The sequence below is a fragment of the Myotis yumanensis genome, unplaced genomic scaffold (genome assembly GCF_028538775.1).
Source record: "Myotis yumanensis isolate MYYU_CA2020_CCGP unplaced genomic scaffold, mMyoYum1.0.hap1 SCAF_3, whole genome shotgun sequence".
Classification (NCBI taxonomy): Eukaryota; Metazoa; Chordata; class Mammalia; order Chiroptera; family Vespertilionidae; genus Myotis; species Myotis yumanensis.
In genome coordinates this window covers 81,987,003-82,000,297 of record NW_027223754.1, presented here as the reverse complement: position 1 = coordinate 82,000,297, position 13,295 = coordinate 81,987,003, and the positions used below count along the sequence as shown (strand labels likewise).

Here is a 13,295-nt window from a genome sequence, read left to right as displayed (position 1 = left end):
AATCATTTATGTTGTGTGTACCAGTAGTTTGTTGCTTTTTATTGCCAAGTAGTAAGTAGCCTATTTTGTGAATGAACAAAATGTTGTTTATCTATTCACAAGTTGATAGATATTTGGATAGTTTCCAATTTGGGGCAATAGTAAATAAGGCTGCTTTGAACATTTTGTAGAGGTTTTCAAAAGAACGTAAGTTTTCCCCTGGCCAGGTGGCTCAGTTCATTGGAGTGTCATCCCGTATACCAAAAGGTTACAGATTTGACCCCTGGTCAGTACATACACAGGAGGCAACCTATTTATGTTTCTCTCTCACATCAATGTCTGTCTGTCTGTCTCTCTCTCTCTCTCTCTCTCTCTCTCAAATCAATGAAAAATATATATATCCTTGGGTGAGGAGTAAAATAAATGAATAAACAAACAAACATAAGTTTTTGCTTCACTTGGGTTAATACCTAGGAATGGCATTTTTTATGTCATGTGATAAAACTGCCAAACTGTTTTCCAAAATGGCAATACCATTTTGCATACCTGTCAGCAATGAATGAGAGTTCCAGTTGCTCTGCCTCTTTCCTAGTACTTGGTACTGTCAGTTTTTGCCATTCTAATTGGTGTGTAGTGACATCTCATGATTTTTAATTTGCATTTTCCCTAGTTCCTGATGATGTTGAGCATCTTTTCATGTGTATCTTCTTTAGTGAAATGTCTCTTCAGATCGTTTGCCTACTTTTTGAATTGAGTTATTTGCTTTCTTTTTAGTGAGTTTTGAGTGTTCTTTATGTACTAGTATTCTAGATACAAGTTCAGTATCAGATATATGTTTTCCACAGATTTTCTCCCATTTTGATAAAAGGAAAATCCACTATGTTTTCTTCTAGGACTTTTATATTTTACATTTATGCTTCATGTTGACTTAATTTTTTTATATGGTACAAAGTGTGGGGTGAGGCTCATTGTTTTGCATGGGGATATTTGTTTTAGGATCATTTGCTGAAAAGACTGTCCTTTCTCCATTGAATTATTTGAACCTATGCTGAAAATCAGCTGACCACATATGTGTGGGTCTATTTGGGGATTTATTGTTCATTCCATTGATCTATGTGTCCATCCCTTTACCAATACCATACTTTCTTAATTACTTTCTAGCATTGTACTTTATATTTATCTTAAAATCAGTTAGTATAGATCCTCCAACTTGGTGGGGATCAGTGGGTGAAAAATTCCTAAGAAGACATCAGAGTTAAGGGAAAAATCCGACAAAATTAGCCTAACTGGATTGCTGTAGGCAGCCAGAGTGAGTGATCAGACATCACGGGGGAGATGATGGAGGATCAAGAACCCAGTCAAATATCGAGGGCAGAGGATTTGGGTTAAGCAAGCTTATATGGCACTATTCTTACTAAAATTGGACAATTCAGAGAAAACTTTTGGAAGTCCAAAAGTTAGGGTCTAGTTGGGAAGAGTCTGACCAGAATTTGGTTAGAAAGAGAATCTTTGTCATCATCCATACTGATAGCTCTACTTCATTAAGTTTCACTGCTGTAATACCACAATTTATTCATCTGTTCTTTATTGATGCGCATTTAGGTTTTTTCCAATTTTTTACTTTTAAAAATAGTGGGCTATGCACTGGCTGTGTGGTTCAGTTGGTTGGAGCGTCACCCCGTACACTGGAAGATCACAGGTTTGATTCCTGGTCAGGGCACATAGCTAGGTTTTGGGTTGAGTAACGTTACCAAATTGTTTCCCAAAGTTGTTAATTCAGCAGCATAAAAGAAGTCCCAGGGCTCTGCATCCTCATCTAGACTTGTAGGAGTTTTTTTCTTGTGGTTTTATACTACAATGGTCACTATGATGTGCACTGACCACCAGACAGTGCACCTTTGCCTGTTTTCTAGTAAGTTTAAATATCTTTTTATATGTCATAGTTTACTCTTCTGATAATTGCCTGTTTATATCTTTTGCAATTTTTTCTTGGTTGGTAGGAGTTTTATTTCTCCTCATTTGTTTAAGTAGTGTTCCTTAAATATTCCAAATGTATATAAAAGTGCTTAGGATTTTGTCTGGCACATAGGAAGAATTTTATTGGACTGTAAAAAAAAAATCCCTAGGAAAATGGTAAAGGGAAATACCAGGATGATAGCTAGGCACAGGCCTAGGGACCAATCACTGCAGATTAGAAAAGATGAGAAGATTTCAGGAGAGATGCCTCCACGAAAGTGATAAATCCAATATATTTGAACATATTTAGAGATTTTTGACAATTAGGAACTTTGAGGATGAATTTGTGCTAAGTGAAAAACTAAACCAACAACAAAACATGATAATTATTAGCTACATGAAAAGAAAAAGTTATACAGGAAAGAGAAAGCAATAACAGCAAAAATAAGACATAGCTCAGCCATGAATAGCATTTATCTTCTATATATATATAAAAGCCTAATATGCAAATTGTCCCCTCAGGAGTTCGACCAAGAGACCAGGAGTTCGATCGCTCGTTATGACATGCGCTGACCACCAGGGGGCAGCGCGGAATGAAGGAAGGCCCTGGCCAGCAGCCAGAGGCCCCAATCAGCCCTGATTGCTGGCCAGGCCTAGGGACCCTACCTGTGTACGAATTTTGTGCACCGGGCCTCTAGTATAATCATCTATATATATAAAAGCCTAAGCGACTGTTATGAACAAACAACTGGTCAACCAGTCGCTATGATGTGCACTGACCACCAGGGGACAGATGCTTAACGCAGGAGCTGCCCCCTGGTGGTCAGTGCACTTCCATGGCCAACCTCTTGCGGCCCCTCTCCCTGGCAGGCCGGTCCCAATCGGCCCTGATCAGCTTCTATCAGGACTGGGCAAGATGCCCCCATCGGCCCAGATTGCTGGCCAGGCTGAAGGGACCCCACCTGTGCACAAGCTTCTAGTAATAATATAAGCACTGGATGTTAATCTAACCAACATTTTCATATAAATACTAGAGGCCCGGTGCATGGATTCGTGCACCAGTGGGGTCCCTCGGCCTGGCCTGTGCCCTCTTGCAACCCGGGACCCCTTGGGGGATGTCCGAGAGCCAGTTTCAGCCCAATCCCCACAGACCAGGCTGAGGGACCCCACTGGTGCACGAATCCATGCACCAGGTCTCTGGTATGCATATAAGATCTTTGGTTAATCTCTTCCTGTTTCCCTCTTCCCTCTGAGATTCATCAGTCTGTTACATGTTTCCATGTCTGTGGTTTCTGCTCCTGTGTTGAATGTCTGCCCCCTGGTGGCTAGTGTGTGTCATGGCTACTGGCCTGTCAGCCAGTCATTTAGGCTTTTATATATGTATAGATATCGAGAGTGGGAAAAACAAGGTTGGGCAGGGAAGGGGTATATGAAAAAGAGTTAAACTCTCATCTTCCATGGTGGGAAGTCAATAAATGATCCCTACAACTAAAACATCATAAAACAAAGTACCATAAGGAGGAAGGTGAATACCAAAGAAACAGCATAAAAGTTGACCGTGTCTCTGGAAACAGGAAATGAGAGACAAGAGGAGTAAAGGAACTGATTGCTTTTTCTTTCAGCTCGTGTGACTCCTTAACCTATGCTCATGTAGGTCTCTGATGTAAATTCCGTTTTTTAAAGTAAATAGAATCCAACCATCTGACAGTTAGAAACTAATGCTTATCAGCCTTTTATTAAGGAAATCAATAGAAACTATAAAGGCTGCTCTCCTGGTGGCTTAATGATGGTGCAACTTTTGTTTAATGCAGACAGGGAGAGATTTATTGCTTTCTCCCAATTGTTTTTCTTCTAGCTAAGTGTTAGCTTTTTTTCAGTCACAGGCCTTAGCTCTTTAAATACAAATTAATGACTCTTGATTGAAAGTAGTACGCTGTTTTTTAAACTTTTAGTAAATTCAAAGATTTGGTATCAGCACGATTGCAGGGTATAGAAGATTGTTAACTAGTACTTAACAAATGTACATCAAGTTACATTGCTAGGAGTAAATTTTTTAATGTAATTTCATCTTCCCTCTGAAAATGTTCTTGGTACCTTTGCCTGACAGTTTATACCTCCTCCTAATCTTGGCACTGTGCATGTAAGCTGTCCCCAGTCTTCAGGGGAACAATGCCGTGAACACTGCAGTACTGACTTCCCTTCATCATTAGTAAACTAATCCATAAATATAGTTTATACCTGTCTTTGAAATCCACCTGGATTATAAATATAATGGAACTTTACTGAGCCTCCATCCTCTCAACAGTGTTGGAACATTTAAAATGGATAGACAAAGATTTGGCCAAATTGGGAGGGAAATCTGACCACGGTTTTTTACTTCCTTAATGTAATCATATGTTTTGAGCTTATTTATTTCCACATCAGTAAACATCAATTCTGATTATTTTTCAAAGTGCTTACAATTATCACCACCACTACCACCACCCTTAGTATCTTTTAAATACTTTATAGCCACAAATTGCCTTTTCTAATAGTGAAAATATTTTTTAGCAGCAAGAGTAAAATTCTTTCTCTTCTTGAAATAGACATGATCATTATTGAATTTTCTCATCCTCTTTATGTCTAAATTAATTTGCACAGTGAAAGAAAAGAAAAATATAGAAAAAAGATCATTTAAAGTAAATGGACTTACTTTGCTTTCACGGGCAGTTTAAACGTGCTAATGGCAGTAGCTTAACTTAATACTAATAGTTATGAAAATAGTTCCTGTTAGCGGCAAGCCAAAAAGCTAGGCAGCTCTATCCCTCCCAACTGCTTCAATAATTGGTCATTTTTGGCAAAGAGCCTGGGTCTATAAATAATTCAATCTACTTCAGCGAGGTCTTAGCAGCAGGAACTGTCAAAAATGATATATGATGCAAAACTTTATCCAAGATTGACCTTATATCCCAGGCAACATTTCCAATGCAGGCAGTGCCTGACTTAGTTAGGATAAGCATGTTCATTTTGTACAAACGGCCATCTGGGGACAGCCAATCCAGCTCGGAGGTCAGATCACCATAGTAACTCTCCCGTCTTGCCCTCTGCTATCTCTGCACATTATCTCCCCTTCCCCTGGCCCTTCTGCCCCTGGCACCACTCCTTGCCTAGCTCTGCAGCTCACACCTGGCCTCAGGCCTGTGATTCCCACCCTGGAATTCTTTCCAAGTCATTAAGGGCTGTGTTTGTGATTTTTGTTTTATTTTGTTTTCCAAAAAATAACTTTCCTCTTTATGCTGGGGGTTCCTCATCTCGTTAAGCTCTGTCCCCAGTGCTTTGCATTATGTCTGGTGCACAGGAAGCTCAGCCATGGTTGTTGAATATGTAGGAGAGATTTTGAGTTTTTCAGGTGACCCTACTCAAAAACCTTCAGCTGCAAATGTGAAATGAAACAACCATGCTTCTTGTTTTTGTAAACTGCATGTGATAAACTCAGTGTGGACATTTTTGATGTATCATTCTAATAATAAATTATAAGAAGATTAGATGGACAGAAATCTTTAAAAGTATGGGTTCTGTGTAGGGGAAGTTGCTGTTTTTTTTTAAGAGACAGTAGTAGCCCAGATTTTGTAAAATGGGGCTATTTTTAAAACTGTTTTGCCGTAGGGCCAGCTCAAGTAGGAGCTGTGGGGAGTGGTAGACAGATCATAGATTTGAGCCAGAAAAGCATGCATTTGAAAGCCATCTCCATTACTCTACAGCTATTAGTACATGGCCTCAAGCAAACCACCACATGATTATATCACTTCTATAAGCTTCAGCTTCCTCAACTCTCAAACAAGAATCCTAAGAGTTCTGCTTCAAGCTATTGATAACTTCATTTCACTTTTAATAGGATTTGTGCTTTTGTTGTTGTTGTTCCTATATTGGTATCATGTACTAATTTAATACTCTGTTCATGTCATGACTATTTGCAGATGTTACCCCTCCACATACATCTGGTTATATAGAAGTCACTGATCTTCAATCAAAAAAACTCCGATATATCCCTATTCCCAGGTAATCCATTTCCACGTTTGTTCTTAGCTTGTATATTAGATTAAGAGAAAAAAGAATGACTTCTTAACAAGTACTTTGAATAAATGTGTGCTTTCTGCTTCCTTAAATAGAAAGCTCTTTTTTTTTTTTTTCAGCTACAGTTGGTTTATATCTTGCTGTTCTTCTGCATGCCTTACTGCCGTTTTAATTTTCATTTTGGAAAAATGTTCAAATGTTACATAGGTATAAATCTATCAGCCTTGTAGTCTTCGTTTCTCTTTTATTGATCTGTCCTAATAAATTTTTCTGTATCTGAAACAGCATTTTTAGTATTATAGAAATTTTCATACTTATTAATTTCATGTTAGTTTTCTGAGGTAAATGTATTCAAGCTATCAAAGTAATTTAAATATCATTTGGTTGATATTCTTTTAAAATATGTTATTGCACAGTAGTGACGGTCATACCGTGGTCAAAGGATTTCAGAGATTTGGGGTGAAACTCAGTGTCAGTCACTGCTTTTATTGTCCAAGGATGGAAGCAAAGCATTCACACTAGCTAGACTGAGGCTATGAAAGGAAAAGCAATGATGCTCTGTGTCTGAACACAGAGGTCCTCACCAGTAGTCCATCCCTGTCTGGATGCCTCCATCCATGACCTCCTTCAACCTGATCGTGTACCTGCCTTGATCTAACATCCCCTCCTGACATATACTCCCTCACAGGCGACTGAGCCTTCACAACACTGTGGTTAAAACATCACTTGAAATCCTAAGTGGAGAAGCCTGGAAAGCCTTCCAGTGTCACAGGAAGACCAGGGACACTGGAACTTGTCAGAGACCTGAAATATCACCAGATCTCCCTTTTAGCCCCTTCTCCAACTCCCAGAAGAAAATAGCTCAGCATGACAGTACAAAATAACTCAGAAACACAGTTTCCTTTAGCCTTAAGTCAGGTTCAAAAAATATGAATAATGAAAACATATCCAAAGAAATAGATTTACTTATTCCAACATACATAAGTATGCCTTCTTGTGTCAGTTTAACGGAAAATGGCCTTTGGTCATTTGGGAAACGCCTTTATTCCACATTAATTATATGCTTATTAAAATATACTATTAGTGCAAGTTACAAAAGCAAAGAACTTATTTTACATTTCTAAAGCATTAAATCATGTTTTTATTATTTGTCTTAATTTCTGCCTCATTAGCCCTAGCTTTTTATTTCCGTGTTTTTCTCTTTTAACTTTCTCTATAACCTGTATGTTATACCTGCTATAGAAAGAACATCTGGAGAGCAATTGTATATATAACCAGTGCCAGCTGGTCACCATAATTCATTTAGAGCTGCACTGTCCAGTAGAAATATATAATGTGAGCCACATATGTAATTTTATACTCCTTAGTAAGCACATTAAAAGAGTAAAAAGAAGTGAAATTAACTTTAACGTTGTATTTAACCCAATGTATATTAAATATTATCATTTTGACATATATTCAATATAAAAATTTAATGAGGTAATTTACATTTCTTACTTTCTCTAAGTTTTTGGTATCTTACAAAACACCTAAATGTGAACTTGCCACATTTTAAGTGCCATGTGATTCTGTCTGTTCATTGTCAGTATATCTGAGTTTCTCTCGAGATTAACTGTTGTCATATTTTGGCATATATGTAATCCAAGGGAGAAACCCATTTGGATTCCAGTTTTGCTGCTAAGTACTTAAATTGAGCAATCTGCTAGGTATCAGGAATTTTTCATTTGATGGCTAACTTCAAATAATAAAAAATACAGTAAAATTATATGTAACTGCAAGACCAAAATGAATATATCACATTTGCCTTCAGTAAAATTTGAATATTGTTTCTCAAATTTTTACATTATTTGCATTTGTAAAATGATACTCCCTAGCCCTTGTATGTGGGTGTATGTAAATCTAGGTGTCACTCTACTGTAATTCTATGTTTTTCTTAAAGAACTTGTTATGTATAAGGGGAACGTGTATTATTACTTTTAAAGGTGAAGAGATTCTAGACCTGGTGTACAAATTGTTGTAGAAAAGTAATTTATTCTGCACTTTTTATTGACATGTTGAAGAAATTGCCCTTGTAAATTTCCAGTTTCATGGAAATTTTAATATGCAAGCAGTAGATACAGTGCTCATTGGACGCATACATCTTGAGTGCTCTTAGAAGAGTTTCAAACATAGTTTCACATGGATAAATTTCATTATTCTTAAGTAGCCATTTACTTCACCATCTGTACCTACTAATTTATTTCCTAAAGTAAATATTTTTTTGGAGAGCACAATAAGTTATATCCTGTATTATATCAAATATTACTTTCTTTGAGTCCTTCTAACACTGCAAAGTAGTTCTGAAACACTTCTTCCCATCCTACTGTTATCATCCTCTTTATATAAACATTTTCTAAGACTTCTGCATTCCAGAATAGCTGGCTTTGTTACACTGTGTTTAAAATCTACAAGGCAGACTGAAAAGAAAAGTCAAAGTAGTCTTGGTTTATTTTTGGTATATTATAAGAATTTCTCTAATACATAGTGTGGTTTTGTGGTTTTACCAGATCAGTAATGATAGTTTATGTTTTTATTATATAGAATGTATCAGATGTGTTTAGGGAGCACACAAACTGGTAATTAGGATTTATAATGTATGTATGTTATATAGATAATAAAGGGAGTATGTGTGCAATTGACTCTTATAGGCAAACGCTGCATTCCTACAAATGACTGTATATGTACCATAAATATAAAATAAAGGAAATGTATATGTATGAATATATAATACAACTAATATATAAATTATTTATTATAAATCCTTACAGTTTTCTAAGGTAGGAAAGGCAAAATATCAAATACAAAGGAAGTTAAAACACATAAACAAAACATCAGTTTCAGCGCTGACCTTATGCTGCATGTTTGTGAAATATGAGTTGGTTTTAGAGTTTCTTTCTGACAATGAATACTAATGTCACCTGGGATAAATACAGAAAAAAAATGTAAATAACCAGTAACTAAATGTGTATTTTTTTTACTTACAGATGGATCTGGTGATATCTTTTAATGTGCTTATTATTAGAATTCTTTATAGCAAGTTTAATGCACCTAAATCAGGTTAAACTAGCTTCATTACCTAGATTACCAATTGCTTGAATACTGTGATTTCTTTTTCAGATCAGAATTTCTCTCCCCATATACCACATGGATATCTACTATTTCAGACACAGATGCACTGCTAGCTGAATGGGGCAGAGGTGGTGTTGTTACTGTTGATATGGGAGGTCAAATCAGACTTTGGGAAACTGGACTTGAACATCTGCAGCGCTCACTCATGGAATGGAGAAACATGATTGGACAAGATGACAGACATATGCAGGTACCACTTGAATTGATCTTACCTCTTAAGGGCGCATATTCAAGTATAAATTGAGTTCATGAATATGCACCCTTAAGTGGTAAAACTCTACTTGTGAAACGTCTAGCCCAACGACTCAAATATAATTGTTTTAATGGCTAAAATAAATATCAGATCCAGAAAAAGGCAAATCTTACTCATCTAGAATAGTGAAAAAGTAAAAATATGCCTTTTTCTCTGACAGTGCTTAAATATACAGGTTCCTCATAGCACTGCATGTGAATACAATCAACTTTTATATTTTAACCTTAAGCATTAATCATTTTCCAGCACCACCTTTGCATCTCTTCTGACGTGTACTGTCATCATTGTTAGCATCTCCACTTGAGATACTGAGGATCTAAAATGCAGCACATTTTACAAGGTCAAAACCGTTAGACTAGAGAAGATAAACAAAACTATGCATCTAATAGAGATATGTTTTTACCAAGTTCCTTATTTCCAGACTAGAGGCCTGGTGCACGAATTTGTGTATGGGTGGGGTCCCTCGGCCTGGCCAGCGATCGGGGCTGTCTTGCCCAGTCCGAGGGGGAGGGACCACGGAAGGTTGGCCAGCCACGAGAGGTTGGCTGTGGGAGCACACTGGCCACCAGGGGAAGCTCCTGCATTGAGCATCTGCCCCCTGGTGGTCAGTGCACATCATAGCGACCATTGTTCGGTCAACCGGTCTTAACAGTCACTTAGGTTTCTATATATATAGATAATGCAAATTTAGCAGTTAGAATAAATAGACCCAACCCTACACTGCCAAGGTGTATGGGAACAGGTGTCCAAAGTGAGAGGAAACCCCAAGACTCCAAAAATGACTCAGTCATCACCTAATCTAGCTGCTGTCTAGAACTAATGTGAATAATGAGGAAGCCTGTGTACCCATAAATACTAAAGCATATCATAAAAGCATTTATTTGTAATTAATTTATTTTAATCTTCAGAAGAAAACTTCCTTGTTTACATTTCATTTTTATCCATTAAAAAGAAAGGTAGGTTTCTACCAGCTGTGTTGCTCTGCAAAGAGCCAATTACCGAGATAAGAAATTTCCACAAACTATTCTATTAATACCTGATTAATAATTACTATTTTATTTGGCCATTTTTGTGATTTCCTTAAAGGAGAAATATATATATATTTGTGAATAAATAATTCATAGTTCTCTAATATTCTTAAAAGCTGGACGTAACATTTTGAAAATCACAAACCAGTATAGGCAAGCAACCTCAAATCCTTTTGGAGTGGTATTAATATATTATTTTAATTAAGCTAAAACAAATGTATAGCTCTAAAATAAATATGTCATTAAGTGCAATAGACTTATCACAGCAACAGACTGAATGTTGGTCACTATCCATAACAATAATTAGAAAAGTAATTAACTGTGGTTCTGACTTTTTATTATTCTAAACATTAATTTCTTCACCCTTTTAATTAAGCTCCTATTTTCATTACAGTGATTGATACCTAATAGTAAATACTATTGTATTTGAATCTTTTATTTTATTTTTAATTTCTCATGTGTTATAGACATCTAAGGTCATGTTTTTCCTATGGTCAGCATTTGTGGCCTATTAAGTTTATCATTTACAACAGAACTTTAAAAGGACTTTTACTCATGATTTTGGTAACTGGTGTCGACTACTACAAAAATTAACCCCTATTTGTGTTCAGCTGTGTAGCTCTTCTCTTCCCAGTGTCTTTCCTGACTCTGTTGTGCATCTCTGTATTCTGAGCTCCTAACATAATGATTCGTACATAACAGGAAATTAATAGGTTTGTTTATGCTCACATTCATATATACTAAATTACACTGGTCATTAAAGCTATTTGATGACAAATGGAATTATTTTAAACTGTCATAAATTATTCATTTGTTTTTATGTAACTGAATACTGAATAGGTATTTGTTGACTATATATGGTTATTAAGTTAGGAATAAACAATTATAGTACCTAACATCTCAAAAATAAAATATTTGGCTGTATTATACAGGGCAATATTTGATCTTCCCCAAACCAACCATTTTCAGCTATCACAGAAATAAGACTTATTCAGTAATAAAGTTACATAATTCAGAATTAAATTGTAGTTCCATTTGGAAAATTAGAATAGATGTTATGTAGCATTCTCCTTCCATCTCTGATGTTCCCTGATCCATTTTGGTTCATATTGAAAATGTATACTTATATACAGATTCAGACTGAGAAACAAATTGTCTTTTTGTCTAAACAGATGGGATTCATTGTCCAAATAGTCTGTCGTTGTTTTAATTTTTGGTTATGTCTCTCCTCTTCCTTCTCATTGCTTGGTAAACAATGAGACAGCATATTTAATTGCTCTTACTTAGACGAGTTCATGTTATTATTTACAAGTAGTTTATACAACTAACTCTAAATACGAATTATCCCAGGGGCAACGGTAATAACAAGTAAAAAATTTGTCTTTTATAGTTCTCCTCCTGTTCAGTCCTTCAAGCTCTTCCTCATTTATGGATACTTTATTCAACATGGGTCTGCTCCTGATTTAGGAGCTTGATTGGAAGTATTGAGAGAAGACTAGGCTCTCCACAACATACTTATCACTTGTTGACTGCCAGCAGCTTCCCTTGTTCCTGGCAGAGTAACCTGATCTCCATCTAGTGGCCAAAAGGACTTACTTTACATTACAGAAATTAAAAGGCCAGGTTTGTTCTCCAGCAGTTTGGGGCAGCGCAGGCTGGTGTGGGAGGTTTACACACCCCTGCTTGGGTGGTTCCTGTTAGTCCTGCGATGCTCTTTAGGTCAGTAGCGAAGGCCAGGCAAATAACCTCCTGTGCCATCCACCACTGTTGACCCCCATCTTTCCCTAATTCCTTTGCCTGATGTCAAAAGAACTATTATATTTAGATAAACTAAGCCAGTCATGTGCATTATCTCCATCCTTTATGTTTTTGCTACATTTCAGGCTTCCAGAGTTAATAGCTCTGAAACCACTATTGCTTTGAATTTTTGTTTTCTTTAATGTATTCATTGATAGTTGTTTTAATGAGTACAACTTGCAAGAGAGTATATATTTAGCCCTGCATATAGATTGTGTTCATTAATTTTACATGCTTTGATAGGAACATGTGTTTTTCTTATAGTCAACAACTATAACAACAAACTCAAAGCACCACTGTAACTGTCATCCTAAGAGCCCATTATTAAGAATCAATTTTTATTCCTTTTAGACTCCATGTTTTCAAACGCCTGGCTTCATTATAAGCCAAAATTCTTCTGACTACACTTCACAGTATTCTACATAAAGCATACTTTTTACATATTTTTATTTAGTTTCAGATTCTTCCCAAGAAGGCTGTTAAAAGCTACACCAGAGTTTTCCTCAGAAATCAAGTCCTCTTCTCTAAAAGGCTTCTGGTGGCTGTTCTTGTGGCAGCAAAAAGGCTGAAAGGTTGTGGCTTTCAAATGTTTTCTAATTACAGTAAACTAGTCAGAAACTAAGTATTTTATATATTGCTGGTAGAATCTCTTTGAGGCCTCTGAATAGTACTATGTACTTAAAAAAGGGTATAGCCATCTGACACAAACACTGTGAGACTGGAACTTACTCATCCTTTATAGTGTGCCTGGCACACAACAGACACAGTGAATATTTGAAAATTGAGAGAAGCGTAGAGAAAATACATGGAAAAGATAGCTAGTTTCTATTAAGCACAACTCATCCTTCCCCCATTTCAAAGAAAATATTCTGGGAATATAAGTAAATGTAGCTTGCTGTACTTAGGTAGCTAAGCCTGGCCTTTTCTGTAACCACTAGTTCAACAGTTAGGAATTTTTAAGGCTTACTTTCAGCTTTGGAAACCACTAGATTACTTAATTGGTTCTCTATTAGTAAATTTAGGTTTTCGCCGTATAGGCTGTTATCTTTAGATCCTCTGTG

General features: G+C 36.5%; 1 protein-coding gene across 1 annotated transcript in view; it reads left to right on the top strand.

Annotated features, from left to right (window-relative positions):
* The window catches only part of VWA8 (von Willebrand factor A domain containing 8), a 386,454-nt gene that overhangs the window by 266,638 nt on the left and 106,521 nt on the right, over positions 1-13,295 (top strand). The window contains exons 36-37 of the mRNA XM_070409005.1: positions 5,892-5,973; positions 9,145-9,346. Of these exons, the coding sequence (XP_070265106.1) occupies positions 5,892-5,973; positions 9,145-9,346 (284 nt within the window). The remainder of the gene's footprint in view (positions 1-5,891; positions 5,974-9,144; positions 9,347-13,295) is intronic.